The sequence below is a fragment of the Alexandromys fortis genome, unplaced genomic scaffold (genome assembly GCF_014885135.2).
Source record: "Alexandromys fortis isolate MF-2015 unplaced genomic scaffold, M_Fortis_MF-2015_v1.1 scaffold_40, whole genome shotgun sequence".
In the NCBI taxonomy this organism is placed as follows: domain Eukaryota; kingdom Metazoa; phylum Chordata; class Mammalia; order Rodentia; family Cricetidae; genus Alexandromys; species Alexandromys fortis.
In genome coordinates, this window is record NW_026067966.1 from 10,341,359 (window position 1) to 10,368,262 (window position 26,904).

At 42.5% G+C, this 26,904-nt stretch overlaps 2 protein-coding genes across 3 annotated transcripts in view; both read left to right on the forward strand.

The window, feature by feature from the left end:
• Mdh1b (malate dehydrogenase 1B) overlaps window positions 1–1,844 on the forward strand; it is a 37,927-nt gene extending 36,083 nt beyond the window's left edge. For both annotated transcript variants that reach the window (XM_050154338.1, XM_050154340.1), the window contains 2 exons: window positions 95–166; window positions 1,660–1,844. In XM_050154338.1, coding sequence (XP_050010295.1) covers window positions 95–166; window positions 1,660–1,721 — 134 coding nt within the window. In that variant the 3' untranslated portion in view covers window positions 1,722–1,844. The remainder of the gene's footprint in view (window positions 1–94; window positions 167–1,659) is intronic.
• A 12,920-nt stretch (window positions 1,845–14,764) lies between these two features.
• Window positions 14,765–26,904, forward strand: part of Dytn (dystrotelin) — a 50,486-nt gene continuing 38,346 nt past the window's right edge. Inside the window, exons 1-4 of the mRNA XM_050154257.1 lie at window positions 14,765–14,783; window positions 22,885–22,959; window positions 24,452–24,653; window positions 26,529–26,614. Coding sequence (XP_050010214.1) covers window positions 14,765–14,783; window positions 22,885–22,959; window positions 24,452–24,653; window positions 26,529–26,614 — 382 coding nt within the window. The remainder of the gene's footprint in view (window positions 14,784–22,884; window positions 22,960–24,451; window positions 24,654–26,528; window positions 26,615–26,904) is intronic.

Here is a 26,904-nt window from a genome sequence, read left to right on the forward strand (position 1 = left end):
AGAGAGAGAGAGAGACAGAGAGAGAGAGAGAGAGAGAGAGAGAGTGTGTTTTCAGGCTGGTTATTATATTTGAACCCTGACTGTTACATTTTAGTTCCAGAACATAAGGATAGCATACATTCCAACATGGGCTCAGCTGAAGAAAAGGAACCAGCAGTGTCAGACGGTGAGTTGTGGAACCTCGCGGCCAGGGCTCCTGTCTAGCTGCAGAGCCCAAGATGGTGGGAACAGGGTTCAGGAACAACTCAGTCTCTCCCTTATGCCCCATAAACACTTTGAGAAGGGGAATGAAAGCACCGATAACTGCTCTCATGCTGAAACTGCATTCTCAAACCTCGAACTCCCAAGACACTTCAGCTCAGTCCTGGCCCCACTTTTCTCTACTCAACTCTCCTTTACAAAGCCCAAAATAGCCAACGGAGCAGAAGGGAGTCCTCTTCAGAGAGTCCCAAGAGTGGGAGCCTGGGAGACCCTAGTGAGAATGCTCTTTGACTCTGACAACTTTGTTCTCAGTAGTTGAACTGGGAGTAGGCGGAGAAAGCTTGAGAACACCAGTACAGAAGCAAATATGGGTTCTAAATGTGCGCACACAAATCAGTGGATAAAACAACAATCCAGTGTGCTTATCCAGATCCCTTTCTGTAGAAGAAGGCTGGGCATCACGGGGCAGTTGCCCAGTGATTTGCACTGTGAGGCCAGCGTTTGTGGGAGTTAGCAGAGTTGGAGCACAGTTCTCTGTCGGGACAGCTGCTTGCTCTGTGGTACATGGAGCCAGGACATAGTTGTTGTCTTAGGCTGAGATTCCATACAGACCTGGCCTCGCCCTTTGCAACTCAACTCCTAATAGAGCAAGGCCCTGGGGAAGTGCCTAGGAGGAAGGAGTGAGACAAGAGAAAGCAAGAATGGCCACAGCAGTCGGCATGCTTGAAATAGTAATTCTTTCGATTCTCTACTTGCTGCAGAGGATTTTTCAGATCTGAGTTCTTAGCTCACCTCTGAAAATTTATAAATTCGAGAATCCACAAATGGTAGATGGTAGACAAAGCATTAAACAGCTCTCCGTTGTCTTCCTCTACAAGTGGGATTGGCTAGCACATGATCTGGGCTCCATGCAGTACCATTCTCCCCTAACAATTGCCCCCAACCACCGTGCAGTGGAGATTCGGTGGCTGACTCGCTTCCCTGGAACCTCATCTCTCTAATGACCAACGCTATGATAAGGGCCGTCTATTCTTTCCCCAGGATGAATGATGGAATAAGCTAGGAGATGTGTCCAGCCTTGTGGATTCCCTTCGTCAGAGCATTTGTCTGAGAACTCTCCCCAAGTTCTCCCTTTTTCTTATGAAAGCAGTTGATATGGCTTTCTTAGTGGCCTGTACGAGTCAGGATGTACCTCCCCCCTTGTGTGTAACATCCCCTAAGCACAGCCCAGTGCACTTCCTGTTGGGAATGAGCTGGCTGCGAAGGACTAGAACGGGCGCACTGAGGAGAGGCGAGACCCAGGGATGAACCTGCCCCACACAGGCTTCCTCTCAGTCAGCCAAACTGGAGGCAGGAATCTGGTGGGCAGTGGGAGAGAAGGACACAGCTAAGCTAAACACAAGTTACTGGTGAATCTTAGAGATTGTTACATCTTTCCATGTTTTCTTCTCTTTACAGACTCCGAGGGAAAAACTGGGGACCAACAACAGCTCCAACCAGACCAAATACAAAGGAATTGAAATTGTATGAAATACAGACCCCTGAGTGTCTGCATTTAGGGAAGAGCAATTAAACAGCAGTTAGCAGACTAAAAGCTCCAGCGCAGCCACCACGCTGCCGGCATCTGCTCCCACTTGTGTTGATTATTGCTCGTCCTCAAAAATAAATGGATGCAAACCGCTGTTGTCAGTACTTTAACCTAGTGCTGTCAATCTTTGTCTGACATCACCTGTTGCCTTCCACCTGGTCATCCTGGAACTCACTATATAGCACAAGCTGACTTCTGACCCCAAGTGCTGGGATTAAGGTGTGTACCTCCGTGCCCAGCTTCTACAGAACTGGGACGCTAAGGCCATGTGTCTTCCATCTCCTTAACACCTCAGCTGATTGGGCCAGAGCTAAAAAGAACAGATTCACCAACCCATTCTCTTCTCTCTTCTCCTCTTCTCTCCTTCCCCTGCCTCCCATTCCTTCCCCCTCCATCCCTCTGCACACAGAACCCTGTTAGCTGAGACAAGAGGATGAGCACTTGGTATCGAGTCCAGCTAATGGCGGTAACATGAGAAAACTACAAACTCCATGAGATCCTCTGGTCTAGTCAAGCCACTCACCTTCCGAAAACCCAGATGTGTGCTGTTTGCTTTGGAAATATTTGGTATAAGTGTCGCTGTAACAAATAATATAGTTTGGTTAATATTGACTAACAAGGCTTCTATCACTTGACACGTGATATGGTCTGAATTTTGAAAGAAAAGCAGATTTTTTTTCCCAAAGAATCACACCATGGAAGTAAAAATGAAAGTCTTTTTTTTTTTTAAAGCAACACTATTCAAATCAGTGTTCACATACATTTCCCACATTCCTAGGACTGTGTACCAATGCTACTTAGGGACTCATGGAAGCCCAGGAGTCTGATGAAACACTGCAGCTTTTTTTTTTTTTTTTTCGAGACAGGGTTTCTCCATATCTTTTGGTTCCTGTCTTGGAACTAGCTCTTGTAGACCAGGCTGGCCTCGAACTCACAGAGATCCGCCTGTCTCTGCCTCCTGAGTGCTGGGATTAAAGGCGTGCGCCACCACCGCCCGGCCAACACTGCAGCTTTTAAGGTACAAACGCTTCCTGGGAATTTAGGGCGTCTTGGATGCTTCTGCCTTGCCTCCATACCATGATAATACATGGATAATATCAAAACACAACTGGCTTGCTTGTTTCCAAAGTTAGCACTTTATCTGATACTCGTGCAAATAGCCTGATTCTGCATCAAGAACAGAGGTTTCAGATCCATCCTACCAACTTCCTGCAATGTGTACTCAGCCGAAAGAGGATGACCACAAGCATAATAATTAGATGGATGTCACACATGGGGGTGGATGCATGTTGTTTCTGACATGTAAACCTCATCCCCGGTAAAACTGAATTACACTGAGAAATGAATCTGGGGTCAAGAAAATGTGTCTTCAGCCAAAGTAAAACATCTTACTGTGTCCCCTTAAATCAGCACTTTGACTAACTTAGCACAGTACAAGGCAGAGAAGCTAAAACAGTAAATACGATGGGGCTGGAGAGATGGCTCAGAGGTTAAGAGCATTGCCTCCTCTTCCAAAGGTCCTGAGTTCAATTCCCAGCAACCACATGGTGGCTCACAACCATCTGTAATGGGGTCTAGTGCCCTCTTCTGGCCTGCAGGCATATACCCAGACAGAATATTGTATACATAATAAATAAATAAAATTAAAAAAAAAAAACAGTGAATACGACCATAGACACCTGCCACCTTCCGGTGTAGTGGCCCATTTACGATTCCCCACTCTGCCCCATAAGTTGTCAACTGTGGCCAGTCAAATAATTAGCTGATTCTCCTACTAGAATACAAGGAGCTAGAGAGAAACAAAGGCAGAGCTTTCTCCTCTCAAGGGCATAGGCAGCCACAACCCTTGCATGCGTATGAGCTACGTCCTGCCTTTGGACCAGCATAGCAGGTTTTGGAATAGATTCCTAGATGTGAATAAAACAGCTTAACTTTAATCACTGTCCATTCCCACGCATTGGCCCTGATTATCAGCAACAGGTTATGCTGGGAGGAAGGGGTTAGCACTTGCTGCTTATTGAAGCCAGTGCTTCTCATCCCGTGTTAGGGAGGTTCAGCTTTTCAACTGACGCCATGTTCTTACAGTAGCCTAATATGTAATAGACCAACTTGGGAATCTCACATCTGGTTTTTGCTATTAGAAAGAGTACTAATGCAAGCTTATTAAAAATAATTTTCTCGGTGTTGTTAAAGCAATACGGTAAGGGCACAAGAGAGGGATTTTCAGTATATTCAATGGAAAGCTAGGGCATGTCGATGGGAAGGGCATTTGGTGGTAGTTACTGAGTCCAGTGGTCCAAGTCCTTGATCTTTAGAGGACACTGCTAGTTCTCTCCTCAGAGTTCTGCCTCCAACCTCTTAGCTAATAAAATTCTGATTTTGCTAAAATAACCAATGAGCCCAACACCAGGCTATAAACATTGATGTGTGTAATCTAGTCTTGCTTGACAGCTTCTGGTCTATGATCATATGGGGTAGTCATATGATTCAGGTTTAAACAATGCTGTATAAGGAGCATCTTCTGGACATCCAGGCAAGATGGAGTGGGGGGAGTTTTGTATTTCTTTCCAAAAAGGCTATTCTATCAAGATGCAATGCCTTCATTATCGGCAGCTATTTGTGGACACAAGGAGAGAAACATCACTAGAATAATAAGGTGATAATAAGCAATGCAAAATGTAGGAAAATCCTGGCCATGGTGAGCTTCAAGCACCTCTCAGCCAACCCAAGGTCAGTTCTAAACTTTGGTGAAATACTGAACTCTGCGACTTAAACTCCTCTTAGCTGGGGATTTCTATTACTTATCAATAACTTCCGTAAAGATCTATATAACTTGATAAAGAGCTTCCAAGTGTGTGATTTAGAGGAATTTTTAAAAATGTATTTAAATAAACAAATCACTTTTCCCACTCAACCAGGCTTAAAATCTGAGTTGTCTCACATTCTTAATAATTTCCCCAGACCCAGACAGAAAATGCATCAAGATACATCAATCCTCTACCAGTAATTGTTGTTTTGCTTTCCATTAGTGCCAATTGAGCCCATCAGTTAAAACAGATTCCTAGCTAGGCATGGTGGCACACACTTGTAATCCCAGAACTTCAGAAGTAGAGGCAGGAAAATCAGGAATTTAGGGTCAAAGCTCAGCTACATTGCAAGTTCAAAGCCAGCCTGGCTCCATGAGACCTTGTCTCAACCATGGACAGATGAACAAAGACCTGAATTTATGACATCCAGTGGCTCCAGGTGGAGCCTGAGAATCTGCATTTTCACATATTTCCAGGTGCTGCTGTAGCTCTAAGGACCACACTTTGACAACCACTGTCCCAGGCTGACTGGACAGTCAACTAAACCAGCCAGTCCTTGAATTCATTTCACACACACCTGTGCTCCAGATCCTTCTGTCTGGATTTCATGTTCTGACCACCGAATTCTTAACTGATCTGAGAAATCCTAATGCCATCAGCCTCTCCCCAGTCTTCATGACCTGATGGCACCTCAGCTCCTTGCCACTTTTTATATGACGTCTTTTCTTTCTGGGGACCCACAAATCTGTGTTGTTGGGGTCTCTTTAGGTTTAACAGTCTTCTGGCTTAATAACACTTTTTATTTAATGGAGATGAGACTTGTGAGCCTTCACAAGATACAAGTGAAGTAAGGTCATATATATCTACCTACTTGCTCAGTTTCTGGCCTTATAGTGAACATCTTTATCTCTGAGATGGCCCTGGCCCAGAGCTGCATGCGTCTCGGGTTGCAGAGGACACAGAAAGGTTACCCAAGCTTGCAGCTGAGCTGTTGGCTGCAAACTAGTAACCTCCCAATGTGAGCATCTGTTCTGCCCCTCTCATTAACTTTTTTCCGGGCAGAATTTAGGAACCCAGGGAGATATCTAATCACAAGCCTCTCACTTTGCTGGTACAGAGATGCATGGTCTTTACTAAAGATGCCACAAGCCATGGGGTTGAGTAATGCGCTTAGACTCCTCTCTTCCTGTAAGTATGCTACCTATATCTGGAAAGGAGGCCACGAAGTCTATGCATCCTAGTCAAGAACAATATACATCAGTCCCACTCCAACAGTGCTACAAAATCAACTTTTGTACACACTCAAGATTACATCTGTTTTTGAAAAAATCTTATAATGAGTTCTTAATATTTGCTGTGTTTCCTGGCTACTTTTCTATTGCTGCGATAAGACGCTATGACAAAAGCCACTTATAGAAGAAAGCAATTCTTTGGGGCTTACAGTTCGGAAGGTGAGTGCATGACCATAACAATAAAGAGTGTGGAAACAGGGAGGCAGGCAGCTACTGAACAGTGTCTGATTCCACAAGCATGAGGCAGAGAGACAGGCTAACTAGGAAGAGTGTGGGATTTTTAAGCCTCAAAGTGCACCCCAGTGATACAACTGCTTCAACAAAGCCACCCCTTCGATCCTTCCTAGAGAGTTCCAGCAGCTGTGGAGCAGGTATTCAGACAGATGAGCCTTCAAAGCACCACACTGTGCATTTGACGTGGTTTATCCTCAAACCACCACACTGTGGACTTGATGTGGTTTATCCTTCAAAGCTTTGTCTGTTCCCTGGGTGGCAGTGTTAATAATTGGTGAGAGTTTCAAGTGGTGGATCCCAGATGGTGGATCCCAGATGGGGCTCCCAGATGGTGGATCCCAGATGGGGCTCCCAGATGGTGGACCCCAGATGGGGATCCCAGATGGTGGACCCCAGATGGGGATCCCAGATGGGGATCCCAGATGGTGGACCCCAGATGGGGATCCCAGATGGGGATCCCAGATGGTGGATCCCAGATGGGGCTCCCAGATGGGGATCCCAGATGGTGTACCCCAGATGGTGGGTCCCAGATGGGGATCCTAGATGATGGATCCATTGAAATCACTGCCCTCAGAAAAGATTAAGGTAGGTCTATAGGGCTCTCAAATAATTACAAAAAAGAACAAGATTTTTGATCTAGTGTGGCTTCCTGCCTGACCAAGTAATGCCTCCTTCCAGCATGTTCCTCCCATCCTAGTGCCATCTGCCGTATGATACAGCTGAGAAGATCCTCACCAGAGCCATCACTGAATAATTTTAACCTTTAGCCTCAAAAACTCACCACAGTTTGGGGGCTGGAAGTCACTTCTACTCTACAAGAGTAGAGGACCCAAGAATAAAACCACAAAGTCACAGGTACCTGACTTTTCAAAGATATCAAAAACATACACTGGGGAAAAGACAGCTTCTTCAAGAAATGCTATCAGGAAAATTGATACCCATACATACATATGGTAATTCAAAAGAAGTTAAAGGCCTTAATGTGAGACATGAACTCTGAAATTGTTCAAGGGAAACACTACAAGATATAAGTGTTTGGTTGGAAGCATGACCTCAGCCCCTAACATCCTTATCCAAAGAGCCTGGAATGTTTGGGTGGGGCTTCACCCCAGCCCTTGACATCCATTTTGAAATGCTTGAGTGGAAAATTCCATTTCAAGCCCCTTCCCCTGGGAGTTGCCACAGTCCAAACTCCACCTCCCTCCAAAAAAGCCTGCCAAATGGCAACCCCTTCCCAGAGAGGGTCATGACCACTCCCACAGACTGTTTAAACTGCCCCCCAGAGAATGAACACGTGGTCTTCCCAGTTCTCCACCCCCCCCCCCCCGTGTTTTCCCAGAGATCCACCCAGAGCACTGGTATCCATTAAACCTGGGCTTTTTCTAATTCGGTTTGATTTGATCTGATTTGGATTATTGTGTTGGCAGAGAGGCTTATTGGGTGAGAAAAACTTTGCAATAAGCATGAGCAAGAACTTTCTGATAGCTCAAGAAAAATCTAGAATTGACAAGTGGTGTTGCATGAAATTCCAAAGTTTCTAAACAACAAAGAAACAATTATTTAGTAAAGAAATAGCCCACAGAACAGGGGAAAATCTCCACTACCTGAGAGAGGGTTAATATTAAAAACAAAGAACTCAAAAACCTAAATATCAATAAAGCCAAGCAACCCAATAAGTGAGTGGTCTAATGAAAAGAACAGTTCTTAAAATATGAAGTATTTTAAATGGGCCATATACATTTAAAAAATGTTCAGCATCACCAGAAATGCCTCAAAGAAATGCAAAGTGGAACTACATTGAGATTCCATCTTTTCTAGCCAGAATGGCAACCATTACAAACAACAAATGCGGGGAGGAAGCAGGGAAAGAGGAACCTTACACACTGCCGGTAGACGTGTAAATCAGTTCATCCACTGCGGATATCGCGGTGGAATTCCCTGGGGCAGGGGGTCAACTAAACACAGAGCTACTCTGTGGCTCTGTTAAATTCCTCCTGGCTATTTTCCCTAAGAACTCTGAAGTCAACATACCTGGGAGATTCTCACAAATCCCTGTTGACTGCAGCCCAGTTCACAATAACCAAAGTAAGGAACTGGTCCAGGGGTCTGTGAATGAATAAAGACTATTTAGTTTATATATGCAGTGGAGTCTATTAAACAACAATGAAAATTAAAACCATGACATTTGCAGGAAAGGAAGTGGAACCGGAAATCATTATGTGTAGCAAAACAAGCGAGAATTAGTGAGACAAACACTTCATGTTCTCCCTCGTGTGTGGAATCTAGATTTGAGTATACGTGTAGGTTATGAAGATAGAAAGGAGGCCATGAGATGGGAGGGAGAGCTCCTACATAAAAGGGAGGGAGAAGCAGCTAACACAATGACAAGAAAGCAGAGGACAGGACCTTAGACAGGAGGGAGGGGACTGGCAGGCAAGATGGAAGTGAAAGGGTGAGGGAAACGGAGGAAGAGTATGACGGCAAAGAAGAACACAACGCAGCAATAGATATGTGCGAAAATGTCTTAATGGAGTTTTCTACGTTGTATGCTTAAAATCAATTTTAAAATACTAATTATCTGTATACACAGTTTTAAATGACTATGTGAATGACTTAGATACAACATGGCATTGAGTGCTGGTGATGAAACCCACGTCACACACAATACTCCAGCAGGGCTGCAGCAGAGCCAGAAAACTCACAATTGACTGGACAGCACGATTTCTTTCTTCCTCATTCCTCTGTGGCCTCACACCTCTTGAGACGACCATTAACCAAAATAAGAGACAAATAAGCCTCTGTGGGGATATAGAGAAAAGAAACCATTTTACGCTGTGGATAACAATATAAATTAGGACAGCCATTATTAAAACCCACATGGAGCTTGCTCAAAAACAAAAATAAAAATAGGGGCTGGGGATGTGGCTCAGTGGTAACAGCACTTGCCACTTAAGCATAAGGACTGTCAAGTTTACATCACAAGAATCTCTCATAAATGTTGGGTGGCCATGGTGACAAGAGATTCCCGGAGCAAACTGGCTAGCAAAACGACCCATATCAGTGAGCTCTGGGCTTGATTGAGACATCCTGCCTCAATGAATGAGGCAAACAAGAGTGGTGGAGGATGGTTCCCAACATCAACCTGGGGCCACCGCTTGTGCACAGATGCGTGTGTACACCTACATCCCACCACACACATATGCCTGCACATGCACACACACACATGTGCATGCACATAAAAATGTAAACATTTTGAAATGAAACAACTACGTGAGTCAATGCTGTCACTAATGAGAACACATGCAAAGGAAAGGAAACAACACGGAAAAGACATGTCTGTACTTCCGTGTAGTCAAGGGTTCATGAGTAACAATGCAAATGTTGGGGAACCTACAGAACATCGCGTTATATAACGTAAAGCCAGGCGCATAAAGTCAAATACTGTGTAATCTCATTTATATGTAGATTTCTGTTGAACTCAAGTAGACAGTAGGGTTGTGGAGATGTTAGTTCAGGGCCACACAATTCCAGCCAGACAGGAAAAGTCAAGTCTAAGGAACCTATGGCACAGTAGGTCATAACCGCATAGAGATTATAATAATGTGTTTTAAGAATGACATCACTAAGAGGGTAGAGTTTTTGTTGCCACAAAATAATAGTTATGTGAGGAAACATATTAGCTCAATTTATCTGTTTCTCAATGTTTATATGCCTAAAAACGTTGTGTTGAGTGAGCTGGGTGGTAGTGGCACACGCCTTTAATTCCAGCACTCAGAAGGCAGAGGCAGGTAGTTCTCTGTGAGATGGAGGCCAGCCTGGTGTACAAAGTGAGTTATCAGACAGCCAGGATTGTTACACAGAGAAACACTGTCTCAAGAGAAGAAAAAAAAAGGAAAGGGAAGGAAGGGAAGGGAAGGGAAGGGAAGGGAAGGGAAGGGAAGGGAAGGGAAGGGAGGAAGGAAGGAAAGGAAAGGAAAGGAAAGGAAAGGAAAGGAAAGGAAAGGAAAGGAAAGGAAAGGAAAGGAAAGGAAAGGAAAGGGAAAATTGTGTTGTCCATCAAGTTATAGAATTGTGTCATTTAAATCTGACTAATTTATAAAAATAATATTTATACTAAATACCTGTATAATATCTGCCAAGATTACCAGACTTCTCTTTTTGAACTTACTAATATGGTATCAGTTCCAAAATATCAGTCATCCTTGTTTGTATCCATAGAATTAAAGCTACTTGGTAGAGTAGTCTTTTAACACATGATTTATAGCTTCTTTAGAATTTTCTCTTAAAGGCTTGTAAATAATATTGGCCCATAAACATTTTGTGAGCATGTGTATGAATGAATGAATGGAAAGAGACAGAAAAAAAGGGACAGAGAGAATCATAAATCCTTTATTTCATTATAAAATTTTTACTTGTTTCATAAAATGAATTTGATAAGCTGGTGTGTGTTGTAAGAGCAGCGGGCTGCATCCTGCCACCCGGCTAGCTTTACCCAAAATAATTACATGGAAACTGTATTCTTTTGAACACTGCCTGGCCCATTAGTTCCAGCCTCTTATTGGCTAGCTCTTACATATTGATCTAACCCATTTCTAATAATCTGTGTAGCCCACGAGCTGGCATACCAGAAAAGATCGTAACCTGTGTCTGTCTGGAGTGGAAGAATCATGGCGACTCTCTTGACTCAGCTTCTTTCTCCCAGCATTCTGTTCTGTTTACCCTGCCTACCTAATTTTATGTCTTATTAAAGGGCCAATGCAGTCTCTTTATTTAACCAATGAAATTAACACAAAACAGAAGACTCTCCCCCATCAGATGTGTCTTCTAATTATATTCACATATTATAAGAATCTTTTGTTTTGAAAGCAGCAAATCCTTGAAGCACACAGTCATGTGGTCTCAGAACGTGATATTTTTAGTTCTTTTAATGCACCATCCTTGGTGATGGTTTTTATTTTCTTACATTGGTGTTAACAGCTTAACTTCTTCTCTGAAAGGATTCAACATACACAAATGTATTCATAAAGTATTCTTGATTTACATGTAGGACTGCCTATGTAGATTCAAATATAACATACCAAGCCCCTGTTTGCTCTCTCTCTCTCTCTCTCTCCAGTCACGTTCTTTATATTTATGTACTAAACAGAGTGTGAGTAAGGTCCTTTGTGCCTAGAGGAGCCATCGCCTCATGAGATTCTGGCTGGCCTGGAGTCCTTACAGCCAACCCAGGGAAGGTCGTGGTAGAAGAGGAAGCCTGACCCTTCCTACCTGCTTGCTTCCTGAAGCTGTTCCAGACACAGACTTGGTTACCAATCAGCATTTTCAGAAACTGCCATGTTAGCAAAGATACCTTGCCAGTTGCTTACAATGTAAAATGGCAACTGGACTTGATTCACAACCTAAAACACTTACAAAAAGAGAAGGGGAAAGAGAGGATGGGTAAGAAGGGACTAGAAGGAAAGAGAAGCCCTTAATGTGACTTTGGGCTTAAGCCAGGGTTTGCAATAGAAAGCTATAAATTTCCACTAATCAAATGTCAATGAGTCCAGAAGTTTGGCCAAGTTTAAGGCTATTGATAGTCAATTGGTCAATTCACCAAAATTACTTTCAGTACATCTTCAGTGTCTAAAAATTATCTAATTTTGGTATGTTTGATTTAGGATTTTATACAGCTCTTTTTATGGGTACAGATTCTTGATTGACAGAATCAGTCCATGGTATCTATCTGTCCAGATCTGAACATTTCAGACATTTCCCGTTGCCATTACCGGGAACTATATTGGCCCGAAGCAGATATAATGTACAAAACTAAATAAGGTTTCAACTCCAAGTCCACTGCACTCAGCCAGGTAGAGCTTTAATGCCAAATAGATTTGCTTTCTTCCTGAATTTTTGTCTTACCTGTTCACAGGAAATCAATGTGGTTTATGTAGACACAGAAAAATGATGACATTTTCCCATCCCCACTTGATCCCATCCTTGCCCCCATCATTTTTCATTTTCCATTTTTTAAAAATAGAATGCCTTTCAAAGAAGGAAAGAGTAAACTGCTTCTCCTTGGCTTCATATTCACTTCAAAGTGATCTTGATTCTAGGATGTTCTAGAGCGATTGCGTTGCCCTCCCGTCATAGTTGAGCATGAACTCTCAGCTATTCTGCCTCCCCGGCTACTACATGCCTGCACGTGCACTAACATGCCTGTGCTTTGAGTTCGAGTGGATTGTTCATTTAATTTTGAAAATATGTTTTATTTATTCTTCTCTGTGTCTTTCTGTCTCCATACCCCCTCGTGTGTGTGTGTGTGTGTCTCTATGTGTGGCGTGTGTATTATATGAGTGTGTATGTGTATATATAGAAGATAAAGGACAATTTGTAGAAATTGGTTCTCCCCTCTCTCCATGTAGTTTCTAGGATTAAACTGAGATCTTCAAGCTTGGTACAAAGTACGGCTACCCACTGAGCCATCTGGTCGACTTCAGATTTTTTTTTTAATAAGTGACAATTGATTCCCTAGCTGTTCAACATCCTGAATATTCTTTACTGTAAAGTTTAAATACATTTGGTTTATATAATGAGACTTTTTAAAGATCCTAACAAAGTTAAAACAGCTAAGTTTTAAGTCTGGAATTCTTTAGAAATAAAACACAGTTATATTTCTAACTTAGGAGGAAGTGTGAATTCATCAAAAATTATTACTCTCCTTCTGATGATTGGGATTATATTTAGGGTTTTTTAAAAAATGTATAAGCACACCTTTGCATTTACCAAAGAATTAATAAAATGAGTTTGATTCCATTCCTGTGTAATTCTTTTTCTGGGGTTGGTTTGCAAGTTGCCATCACTGGAACTTGGAGTCCTTGATATTGTTTCAGAAGTTCTATGTTCCCTACAGCTCTAGGAGATACTTTCCTTTCCTCCTTGTTACCTGAAACTAATATGGAAATGACCCTTTGAAACAGAGACGAATGAGCGACCTTGAATTATTCAGAATCTTTATTACTAATGAATGTACTTCTTAGAGCTCTTAAAAAAAAAAACAGTGCAAGTTCAACTACCACTGTTGTGCCTGAAGCTGCTGGGCAGTCAGAAGGAGAAATCAACCCAACGTGAGAATGCCATACCTGGGAATCTGCTACCCCTCAGCCTTCCCTACTCCCACAGTTGTGGGGTCATAGCTACAGAGAAGGAAACTGAGACAGGTAAGGGGCTGTTGACTGTGCATCTCCAGCCATTCAGACTGGATGGAAGGCTACCTTTTCATACCCCCAGGGTTCCAGAGGGCATATGTGGGAGGCTGCTACAGGGAGCAGAGTGCTTAGCATATTTCTTGCTGTGTCTTCCCAAACAGACACCTTGACATATTCAGAAACATCCTAGGTCTTGTCACCTCTCAGGTTGCCACTATTGCCATTATTTTGTTTCATTTAATTTTTTAAAAAACTTAAGGCAGAGTATCATATAGAGTAGGCTGTTCTACTCCCACTGAACTCACCTCCCAACTATGGCCACGCGTCACTATACCTACTTTCTATGGGCTGTGATCAAACCCACAGTTTCATGCTAAACAAGTACTCTACCAATTGAACTGCATCCCCATCTCACTACCATTTTTAAAGAAAAAAATGGAATCAGTCTCTGAAGTAATTTTTATTTAAAATTATATTTATCTGTCAAATTATTTTTTTTTACTTTACATCATTCATTTACTGGAGGAGAAGAAAATATTATTTAAATTTAATTGTCATTTAACCTTTTTAAAATCTTCTACTACTCAAGTTAACAAATAGATCATTTATTAGAACTGTATAAATTTTTCTTATAAGCATAGCATTCCTTTTTAAAATTCTTTTTAGATTTGTTCATTTTATTTGATGTGTGTGAGCATTTCACCTGTATGCATGTATGTGCACCATGTGCATGCCTGGTGCTCACAGAGGTCAGAAGAGGGTGCTGAATCTCCTGACTCTGGAGTTCCAGATGGCTATGGACCACCATATGGAGGCTTGGAACCAAACCCAGATTCTCTGTAAGAGCAACAAATGCTCTGAAATGCCAAGCCATCTCTCTAGCCTAAGCATAGCAGCCTCTTTGTTGAATAATAACATTAAACTATCAACCAGGGAGCTAATTCACTGACTTTTCTAAACTGAAGTATAGGCTGAAATCTATAAAGAGACATATGTATATGTATGTATACATATATATATATATGATCCATGGATAGTATTTGTTGAAAATTATATGTATAGAATTATTTGATATGGTTTTTATTAGAATTTAAACAACTAAGGGCTTCACATTTGGCCTTTAACATTCAAGTAAAATTAATATTTTTCCAATGATAATTCAGTCTACTCTTAAAATGAAATTGTCACATATTTTAAGTATTAACCTAATCAAACTTTTCCCAATTTTCTGAGAAAGGAATCTCTATCCCAGGGCTCCTTGTTTTCATCCCTTCCCCCCAAGGGATGTGGTGGTCTCCCTGAACAGCTGTGCTCACCGCTCTACAGGTGAATGGTCTGTTGGCTGTCCCTCATCCATCATCCTTCTGCTGGGAAACCTTCCACAGAAACGCTGCTTCATTTCTAGTTACAAGGACTGTCCTGCCATCTGTCCCACCACCCCAGGAAATCGAAGGGATGGACCCTAGAAAGCAAGGTGAGCATTTACCATTAGGTTTTTCAATCCAGACTGCAGACACGGGTGTGGTTTTAGACTTCTGAGTCACAGAGTGGGGATCAGGCAAACTTGGGGGTGAAAAGTAATTTATTGGGTGACTGAAATCATCATCTCTCTTCTAAACAAAAATCCATTACCGTGTAGAAGAATATTTTATCTTTCATCCCTAAAATGCCAGGAATAATTTAATAAAAATTTAGCATCAACATAATTATATTTTAAATTAGTATTCTTGTCACAAATACTTGTGTCCTGTTATTAAAGTGACATCTCTGTATATGCTTTATTATCAAGCTAAGTTTGCAGTCCAACATGGACCCAAAAGTGAGAGAAAGATTCCCAGCTGTCACTAAACAGATATTTGGTAGAACGATATGGGGGATTACTACCCCCATTCCAGCGTCTTTACATTCCAAGATAAGCCCCAGAGTTGTCAAGGGCCTTTTCTGTTGTGAATTTATTTGCAACTTTATTTCCTTATTAAATATAGACTGTTAACTTTAATTGTTTGGTTTTAAATCGTATGATCTCATATTATTTATTGAAATCAAAAATATAAATGTTTCCAGTCTGAGCCCTCCTACCAATATGCTATGCACCAAGCAGCAGATAACATGTGTACACTTCTAATTCTCGCCCCAATGCAGTGTTTCTCCCTTCAGTGTGCGTCCATGGGGCTTGGTAGATGTTGGCTTCTGTCTACAAAGTTTGTGGTGCAATGTTTCTGGGGCAGGATGTTCACTGTTGGCAAGCTCCTAGCCAACACCAGTGGGGATTTCCTGGGCCACGTTTTGACGACTACTGGCTTACTGTGTGAATGGCTGGATATCAAGCTAATGATGGGAAATTGAAAGAGATATTATCATATTCACCTTGGTATCCATGTAGAATAAACATAATCATGTGACTGAGCAGAATAAGGGTGGTTTAAAACCAGAAATTGTTTCCCAAACTGCTTCTATGAACAGGAATACAAACAGCATGCGTTGTTACTGCTTAAATCGTCTAAAACTGCTTGTTCATAGCTTGAGGCCTGAGACATCCAGCAATTCCTCTTTTTCTTGAGTTTGCCCCCATTATCAGAAAATAATGCCCTGAGGAGATGAGGCTGGAAGCAGGTCGCCTGGAATACTTACACGTTCTGCACGGCGCATTTTATCACAGCGTGGCCACGTCATGCTGCGTAGCTTTATCAGACAGCAACGCATCACCTGACAGACGTGACGGGCCAGATGGCTGTGCCGCTCCATGTATGTCCTTCAACAGGAGATGCAGCTAGGGACTCAAGGCCCCGGGTTTGCTGATTCTCTGTGTCCTCTTGATGCAGTCAAGAGAAACCAGGGTGCAGAAACCCGTCTATTTGCAGAGGATCAAAACTTGCCAGATATCACACTTTTATAAATTATCATATTATAATAAACATGCCAGATATCACACTTTTATAAATTACTTCTGCTCCTCTGTGCCTGTCTCAGTGTGTTGTTCTGCAGAGAGAGGCTAAGATGCCTCTGATTTCTCCCACTCTCTAATGTCTGAAAAGTAAGCGTTTTTAGAGCACAAAGAAACACTGACTCCCTAAAGACCTAGGGCTGGGGTTCTGTAATACGTTTGCATAGACCAGATATGAAGGAGTTTGAGGCGCCAACTCTTACTTGGAAGACAATCTTTAGGCAGACCCCAGTATCTATTTTATGTAGGAGTCTTTGACACATGATCATGTATTGCTTATTGAACCAATACACAATTGAAAGTTCTTTGGTATTTATGAAGAATTAATTCTAAGACACCAGAGATCCAGATCTGCAAATGATTGAATTCCTCACGTAAAATGTCATGGTACTTGCACATACCTGTGTATATCTGACCCATACTGAAAATCACCCTTGCATTATTTATAATACCTAATAAAGTATAAATTCCATGGAAATAGTACTTATTCTGTATTATTTGTGGATTAAAGAAAAAGTCTGTGTTCTGTATAGGTGCAGTTTTATGACTATTTTGATCCATCGCCTATTGAACCTGAAGATGTGGGAGCTTCAGATGTAGTTGGCCAGCTGCTAAATTCAGGGTGGGACTTGTGGTGCTCTAACTTTTGCAAAAGTGGATGGTTTGGCTCAGCATTGCCTTGCTGAACCTCCCAATCATGGGGGTTTCAGCTGAATTCACAATAGCAAATATGAATTTCCTCCTGTGGAGGAAAAAACAGGCATTTTATCAGAAAACAATTGCTACCCTTAACAGTTGTGCTACCATGGATTCAGTGGCTGATACTGTCCAGCCAGGCACACAGTTGTGCCGCCATGGCTTCAGGGGCTGATACTGTCCTACCAGGCACACAGATGTGCCGCCATGGCTTCAGGGGCTGATACTGTCCTACCAGGCACACAGATGTGCTGCCATGGCTTCAGGGGCTGATACTGCCAGGCCAGGCACAACTGCTGCAAACAGGGTTTGAGCGGAGTGAGGCTATTGATAACACTCTTCCCTCAAACTTTCCACAGGACCTTCTGGATCATGAAATGAAATTTTATGGTGAAATAGAGGGAGTACTGACTGCCAACTTTATTACACAAGATAAGCACGCCCAGAAGGGTCTATATTTTTGACCTTTCAAGAATGCTTAATGTCTTGGGCTAAGCATGCCCCCAAATGTCCCTGCCATCTTGGCTTCTAGACTGGTGGCTTTAAAGCAAACGTGTTAGTATTGTACCTTTTGACATGTTCAAAGCTGTGGCTGTCCTTCAACTGCATAGAGATAGATACAGATATAGATATGAATATAGATATTCTGCCCTTCCCAAATAAAAGTCTGTGCTTTCTTTATTCAAGGAAAACATTATTTGAAAATAATTCCCATGATCTTTACCTGCTGCCAGCAATAAATCTTTCTCTCTTCTTTTCTTTCTTGGCAGTGCTAACTTTGGCTTTGCACTCACCAGGAAGCAAGCTTGTTAAATTCTGTTGCACTAGGGCCTCAGTAGAGTGGATTTAATGAACTTCTTAAATTCAAAGAGGTATTAACTCTCTCCTAAAGAATTAGTAGAGCTTGGTCTTTGAAACACACACAGGAAGACTGAGAAAACGCTACCATTTCACACTTTAGATTCTACAATTGCTGCCTGAACAACAGACAGAACAAAGAATGTTGCTATAACTCCCCCGCTACGTGTGCCTGAGTCAGTGAAATCCATTGAACTGCTCTTACTTCATTCCTTTTGGGGGTTCACTTAGCAAAGACTGAAGGGCCGGCTGTGTTTCTAACCACAAAATATCCCCCTGCACGGTAACCCACTTAGTCTCAGTGTCTTACATCTTTGATGTTAGTTGTATTTTCAAGTCCATCTCCTCCTTAAATAAATAGTATGTCCGTCTTGATCTCAGAGCTTAGCTGTATGCAAAACTTTTGATCCAGAAGGAACATTATGGTTATAAAGTATTTAGCTGGAATTTGCCATCACAGAAAACACTCGATGTGCAAGTTGCTCAAAATACAAACAACAAGCACAGCTCTTCCCAAATTTTACAATTTGTTTCCTCTCTTGCTGATAATTCTAATTAATAACTTCATTATTCCTGAAATTTTCACACCCAATGTTTGGGATCTCCAGCTTGGGGCCCCATTCCAGAGTCAGGTCTAACTCCTCCCGTTCCAAACCCCACCCTCAATGCACCAAGCAGGGACAAGTCCCCTGGAGCTGCCCTTTTCAAAACTCTGTCCCAAGAAAGCCCGCCAAAAGTTGGCCCCTCCTTGGGGCTGCTCAAGATAATACTTATAGGCTACTTAAGACCTGGTAGCCATATTGACCACATGATTCCTCTCCTGCCCTCCCTCCCAAAGGTCACCCGGGAGTTGCTTTGCTCTGTTCATTCAACATGGATTTAATAATTTGGTTTGATTGGCTTATTACATTGGCGGCAGCAGATTTCCTATAAATGGGGATTCAGAAAATTTATCATCTTGGTCTTAGCTTGCTTTCTATTGTTGTGATAAACACCATGATCAAAAGCAACTTGCAAAAGGAAAGGGTTTATTTCATGTTACAGCTTAAAGTCACTAATGATGGAACTTCAGGGCAAGGGCTGTAGCAGAAGCTCTGGAGGAAAGCTCTTACAGGCTTAAGGGGCACCCTGTTTGCTCAGCTCGCCTTTGTGTACAACCCAGGAACACCTTCCCAGAGGGAAGATTCCTAGAAGGATGAGCCTTGACACTCCGTCCTTAGTCAAGACAATGCCCTACAGACTTGACTCCGTTTTTATCAGTTGAGGTTTTCTCTTTCCAGATGACTTTTGTTTGTGCCAAGTTGAGAGAAAAAAGGTAGCACACCCTACCATTGAACTCCTCCCCATTCATGAAGAAAACAGTAGCTCTCAGACAAGAACAGGTACCACCATCATTGTAACTTTCTATTTTAGTCTTCCTCTTGAGGAACGGAGGATGGGATACTCAGCAAAGCTGATCCCCGCTCCTCTCCAACCTCTCTCCATCAATGGTAGCTGTATCCACTACAACAGAAAGTTTTGTTCAAAGAGGCCTTACTTTGTGTCATTGGTGACTCCATGGAGAGAACTGTTTTATAGTGAGATGACAATGTGATTAAAATACATTGCATTCTTGACAATTTTTAAGTGGGTATCTTAACTCTTCTAACCACCAACAAGGTATAATTGTGTGAGACAAAGCATTTTACTGGTTAGAACTGTGTAACTGACCCACAGTTTTACATATTTTAAAACAACTTATTCCACAAAGTAGGTCTGGGGATGTACGCCAGTGGTAGAGTGGCTTGCCTAGACATAGCCTTGTTTCCTCTCCTACACTGAGAGAACAGTTATACATTATAAATCTATGTGATAGTGTGTGTTAATTGATGATAAATTGAAAGTAAAGAATAGCCTGTCGATTGCATTGGGTGGGTTACTTAGTCTAGGGGTTTGTAACCCACCCTGCAATCAGTTATTCCAGGGTCTCGGAGGAGCACTACCTGGAAGAGCTAGGACAGAAGAATGAGGCTAANGGCAGGTTCTGTCAATAGAACATAATTATGGGTGTGGGGTTCTCTGCAGACTCCCCAGGGTGATAGTTCCTGTAATGACTTTTAGGGGGGAAATGGCTCATGACAATAGCCTGTGCTGTGCTCAGAAGTCATCACCAGCAAGCAGTGTACCCAGAACTTCTCTGCTCTTTTCTTGGGTGTTGATTTCATTTCCAGGGTGCAAACCCTAACAAGGGGAGTAATTGTTGCTCGTATCCACATTTCCAAGTTGCAGTCCAGGAGGAAAACCTCAGTCTGTTGACTTGAGACATTGAACATGGAGTCAATGAACCAAGATTCAGGAGGTAACTTGTGTACCCACATTGGGTATGTATTCACCTTATATGTGTGGATTTGGGCTTCATTTCCCAATGGACAGAGGACAGTTGCAGTAATACATGTAGGGTTTCAGGAACTTCTACTAGAGGTAAGAGTTTAGTAGAAAAATATGAAGGTATGTTACACGGGTTTGTGCTTCCACAAAGGGATTTGGCTATGACAAATCCTTTCTAGACCCTTCATTTCTTCGCGCATACAACCAGTCTCTCTTTTTACTGGCTCCTCCTCCCTGGCCCACATTTATATCCTAGAATCTCTCCTGCCTCTGCAATTCAGTCTTCATGTTATATGGTGTATATTCTGGCTTTCTCATCTTCCCTTTGGATTATAGGTCTTGAAAAGGTCATCTAAAAGCCATCTGCTTTGGGGTTTATTCTCAATTTTTCCTCTCCACTCAGTTTTTTGCATGCTGAGGTCTACCATCACGGCTCTCCTGAGACTACTCTCCAAGGACCAAGTTAAACTCACAAACAGATGATACTTAGCTCATAGCTGATGTCCTTGTGGTGTGTGGATATCAAGCCGATAGCTTGCCTCTGCTTTCTGAAGTTAGCCTTCTTTGACCTTCAGCTGTTAATTTCTCCACTAACGTTGGCTTTCATTGTTATGTTTCCTCTTGGATTTCTCTTCTTCCTCATTAGTTAACCGATTCTGCTTCTCACTCTCAAAGTTGCTATGTAACCCTGCCTTCTGTTCACTAACTACACTCTGCTCGGGCAACCTAAGTGATGCACATGATGTTATTGACCTGGAGCACCAATGATAGCTGACTCTCCTGCTCCACTCAGCTAACAGTCCTGATGCAGGGTGCAGAACCAGCAATTGGGGAACTGATCATTACCCATATAGCTTCTCTCCCAAACATTCTCTAAAGCTGAGCTGTCAGTACAAGGTCTCTAACCACACGTGACTTCTGAAGACTTGACATACTACTGTAAACTGAGATGTACCACAAATATAAAAGATTTCAATGATTTAACTTGATAAAATACATTACGAATAATTTGGTAATGTGTTAAACAATATCTTAACATCCTTGCTGAAAATAGGAGGAAGCACCAATAATATTCTATATCCCTACTAAAATATACCACTCATCTGAAATAAATAAATAAATAAAATACAAGAAATTAGAACTGATAAGAATAAGACAGCTGTGCCGATGGAAAAAAAATCCAATTAGGTCAAATCAAGCCAAATCAAAATGCCCATTGTTTTATTAAGGATGACGCTCTCGGGTGGCTGAGCACATGGTAGGGAGACAGGACAGCAGGGAGCTCATGCAGACCCGAAAACCACGTGTTTCTCCTCTAGGAGGACACTTAAATACCCTGTGGGAGGGGTCCTGACCCCTCCCTGGCATGCTGGGTTTGGAGTCCAGAGCAATGCAACTCCCAGACCAGGGGCTGGGGGCTACGCTCCCAACTTAACAAGACCAACCATTTAACTTTCTACACTGTTACAAACAAAGTAAAATCAGTCTCCTTGACAGACCTTGTCAATAAAGTCTTCAACTAAACCAGTATCTACTGACTGGATTTGGCACAGAATAATAGATGGAATTTTATTTCCTGTTTGTAAACTATTTGTAAACTTTAATCTATACATATATTCATATATTTTAAAGGAAGACATGGTGGCTGATACTAAGATCTTTAGATGAGCTTATTGTCTATAGATAATTTCAAGTTCCCTGGACCTTAGACAACTGTTTTATTGTCAATAAATTCTTTTTTTATAAGTGTTACAGGGGGCGCCAGGCCACTTGTTTATCCCTGCCTCCTGGCTAGCTTAACCCCGAAATAACCACACAGAAATGGTATTCATTAAAACACTGCTTGGCCCATAAGCTAACCTCTTATTGGCTAATTCTTACATCTTAATTTAACCCATTTCTATTAATCTGTGTATTGCCACATAGCAGTGGCTTACCGAGTAAAATTCCAAGCATCTGTTTCCCACGGATCCATGGCGTCTCTCCCTCGGATTTCTTCCTCTCTCCTACTCCGCCTTTCCTCCTCCCAGCATTCAGTTCTGTCTTCCCTGGCTACCCAAGTTCTGCACTATCAACTAGGCCAAGGCAGTTTCTTTATTCATTAACCAATGAAAGCAACACATAAACAGAAGGAACTCCTAAACCATACAGGAAGTTTTCAAACTTTAGCCTATATCGCATCTACTTCAAGGTCTTGTCCAATTGAACATTAATGTGCCTCCCCCTGCAGTGTGTTGACAACATGCTACAGCTATGTTAGGATGGCATTTGTAACAAGCCCCAGGTGATGCAGATGTGGCTGGGCCAGAAACTCTGAGGACCACAACTTTGTACCATCAATGGCCAGTTTTAGCAGGCAATTTTGGCTGGCTAAAATAAACAAGTCATGTTTAAGATCATATAAAGCTTTATTGAACTGCATTACCAGAATGAACGGATGAGGAGAATCTCTGCCATTATAAATTTTGTTAGCTGTGAAGAATGACCACCAGTCTTATCAGACAAGAAATCTGTCATGGGGCAGTGAGGCAAAGAGCTGTGAAACTGTCCCGTGTCTTTTATTAACATTTACAGGTAGAATAACATGCTATCTGTCTTAATTGTCTCACATACAAAATAAGACTCTGGGAACCCTCGGATTTCCACCCAAGATGTGGGATATGTTCAATGAGATAAACATTATCCACCATACTTCATGTTTTCTTTGCAGGTGCTCTTAATGGGATTGAGAATTCTGTCTATAGAACAGCCTTCAAATTACGATCCATGCAAACTCTTTGCCAATGTAAGTACAAGTTCTTGGCAACACTTGAGACAATCTGATCTTGATGCTGTGTGATGTTCAATTTACGGGGGAAAAAAAGCAAACCTTGTCCCATTTATGTAACTGCCTACATCAGGAAGATTGGACCTGTGTGTCTGAATTGTTGGTAACATACAAAAAGTGGGGTCAGGAGAGTCTGTTGTGAGCAATCCACCCATATGTTGCTATGTTGCTTCACTGACAGCAATAGAAAAGGTTGGCAAAGATCCAGGAAAACAAAACAAAACAATCCCAAACACCAAGATAAAGCATCACATGAGCTCCAGGTAGCAGGATCCAGAGATTATCACTACGTGAATCTTATGAGATTAATGGATAGTACCTTTATCTGCATAGTTATAATATAGAACTCTCACAGAAGACAGGAGACCCCTGCAATCCAACTGTCTGGCCCAGGCAACAGGGGCTTGTGATCAATGACAAGTTTACAGATCACTGCCTGTGGCCAGGTTTTATTTAAACCCTGTTCCTGAAGGCTGTTCCCCTATGCCTTAGACTCTACCCTTCAAAGCAATATCAGAAAACAAATAAAGAGTTTTCTTATGCTTATCTGTGAGGATGATTTACAAAGCAGTTAGAAATAGACTTTCATCACTTCACAGACTGAAGCATTTTAAACGCCAGCAGCTCTGGTGGCTCCTGACATCCCTGCCTTTTAGGTGGTACAGGGAGTGTTTATTAATTCTGTCTGTCACCCTCTGTTGGCAAGAAACTTTAGGGCTTGCTCGATTTCATTCTTCTCTCTATTCCTTGCTTTGTAAACTTTCTACATGATGACGGTGATATAGATTTGTGCCTGTGAAAAATAAGCCACCGCTTTTGTGAGTAGCCCTGGTGTTGTGAAGTGCTGTTTCGAGAAAATAATATTGTTGGAACCAAGATTTTTAAAACGTGATATTGCCGAATGTGAGTGAGACCTACAGAGTTGGGTAATTAGGCCACTGTTTTTGGGGTGTTGTTGGGGTTTGCCTTTTTACTATGGTGACTGTGTATACAACATTCCAATACACTGTATTCCTCTGAAGCTGGACAGTGGATGGGAAAGCTGTGTTCAGGGCACAGTGCAAAAATATCCTCCCACTTCATCGCCACAGGGTTTCAACTTCTTTAGGATGTGCATTCATCAAGTTTCTGGCTCTTTTTAACGTTTGTCTGTAAGACAACACCCCAGCAACCGTCCTAGCAATAATGTTTCCACACCTTAATGACACACAATTTTCCAAAATCAAGTCGTTTGCCAAAATAGTCATAGCAGAATGGATCAGAAGATCTGTGTCCCTGATGGGCACATTTAATTCCTTTTAAAAAATATGACCACTGTTGAAAACAAAAACAAAATCAAAAGAGAAACAAAAAACTGATCTCACTTAAACACCAGAAAATATTTGCTGTGTTTGAAGCCGATTGCCCTCATCAGAAAAATAAGGTCCATCTTTTCATTTATTTCCTACAGTGGACTTGATGGACAGCTCTTTGATTCAGCAAGTTCTATCGTGTGGACAGCTTGGGGAGAGCATGGAGACCTCTCTTTCTGTGCAGCAGCTTTTTGGGGAGCTCCAGGAGCTGTTTCAGAGAACTGGGATGGGCAAACCAGCACAAGTGCATCCACGAGCTCCCGACCTCACTCTGAGTCTTCTCATGGCCATGTATGACAGGTGAGGGCTGGGGATTGCCCATGGCCGCAGCAACAAGGCCTCTGGCCACCGGCCATTTGGGGCTGTCTAGTGTCCACTTGAGATCAGGTGTGTAAGACGTTGTCTTTACTTGCTGATTATTTGCCACCTACTGACTCGTTACTCAATAAGGAAATAGAGAAGTCTCCTAAGTGTCAGTCATACAAATGGCGCATACATAGCTAGAAGCAGGAAATCGCTTTCTTTTCTACAAAGCCATTCCCTTGCCAGAACAGATTCCCCACCTTTTGGAAGGGTGGCTGGCTAGGTGTGTATATACTACACTTTGTTCTTCCCTGCCAGATGGCATAATTCTTGTTTGTTTCTTTCTTTTTCTTTCTTGTTTTATTTTCTTCCAAGTTTTGACTTTGGGTTTTTAGCTGGGATAGATTTGGATATTCCATGCAGAGAAAAATAACAGATTACCTCATACCAGAGGGCAAGGCCCACTCTGGAGATGGTGGCTTGTGAAGCTGTGTAGGCACTTGTGCATGTGTTTAGTGTGTGGACACATGTGTGTGTGTTTAGTGTGTGGGCACACATGTGTGTGTTTAGCATGTGGGTGCATAAGCATGTATTTAGTGTGCGGGCACATGTGCGTGTGTTTAGTGTGTGGGTGCATGTGTGTGTTTAGTGTGTGGGGGCATGTGCGTGTGTTTAGTGTGTGGGCACATGTGAGTGTGTTTAGTGTATGGGTGCATGTGCGTGTATTAATGTGGGGGCACATGTGTGTGTGTGTTTAGTGTGTGGGCGCATGTGCATGTGTTTATCGTGTGGATGCATGTGTGTGTTTAGTGTGTGGACACATGGCGTGTGTTTAGTGTGTGGGCGCATGTGTGTGTGTTTAGTGTGTGGGTGCATGTGCATGTGTTTATTGTGTGGATGCATGTGTGTGTTTAGTGTGTGGACACATGGTGTGTGTTTAGTGTGTGGGCACATGTGCGTGTGTTTAGTGTGTGCTTTGCTAAGCTGGGGACTTTCCTCTGCCCTTTCTCTGTTGGTCTGAGGAAGAGTAGGAGAAAGGGGAGGAGACAATGAACGATGCTGACATGAGCTTGCCTCACACGGGCAAATTCCTTATAATTGTTTCTTTCTTAATTTGCAACTTTTTCCTAACTTCACAAGTAACAGACGAATCTCCTCATGCTGTCGTGATTTCAGTCTCTTTAAACGTTAAGCCTTTGAGTGGACTTTCAGTTGTGTGCTTGTCTGTAACGCCTCCTGCCTTTGATAACTCCTAAGTGCAGGGTAAAGCACCACAGCTAGTGTGCAGTCCACAGTCAGGGGCCAGGCCAGAGCCCACAAGTGGTTTTGGAGGGGACACATACTTTTAATTTGTTCGTCTAGACAAGGTTCCTCTGTGTAGCAGCTCTGGCAGTCCTAGAACTCACTCTGTAGACCAGGCTGTCCTCGAACTCACAGAGATCCTGCCTGTGCCTCCCGAGTGCTGGGGTTAAAGGCCACCCCAGCCGACTATATTGTTTATTTTTATCCTTATCTTTGCTGTGTGGAAGGCAGGCAGATGAATCCTAAGGGAGTTCAACTGCCCACTCCACATCTGCACACCCAGTCCTTGGCACAGTGATATCACAGAAAAGCATCCAGTAAATATTTACTCAGTGACTTCGTGGATAAACTGATGAATCAGAAAACCATGTTCACTCAATGCCCTGCTGTGCCAAGTTCTAAATATGTGAAGAGACCATGAGAAAAGAGCAGCATGGGAGCACACATGAAGCATCCCTTGGAGGCCTGGACCAGAAGGCCTTCACAGGGACAGTCCGTGAGAAACTCCCTAATCACTTCACCTAAATAACGCTGCCTTCCCACACTTGTCTGTGATTTGTGGCCCCACAGCACGGGATCAGGTAGTCTCAGAATTCAGCCTGTGGCTGCGGCACTGGTTGCCCTCTCAGGGGACAGTCCTCTCACAAAGTACAGAGGTAACGTGTCAAAGCTAAGTGTGTTCTGAAGTGTGGTGACTCCCCAGCCCAGTGTGTCATCCTCTCTGCTGATGTCTGAATCCCTGTCACCATGGCTTGCTCTGCGGTATGCGCTCACCTTGGCTGGCTGGGTTTGTTTTCATTTTGGTTTTTTTTTTTTTTGACATTTTAGCTTTATTTTATGGGTGTTTTTGGCTGCATTCATGCCTGTATATCATGTAAGTGCAGCATCTGCAGAGACCAACAAAGGGAGGTCAATTTCCCTGGAACTGGAGTTACAAATGGTTCTG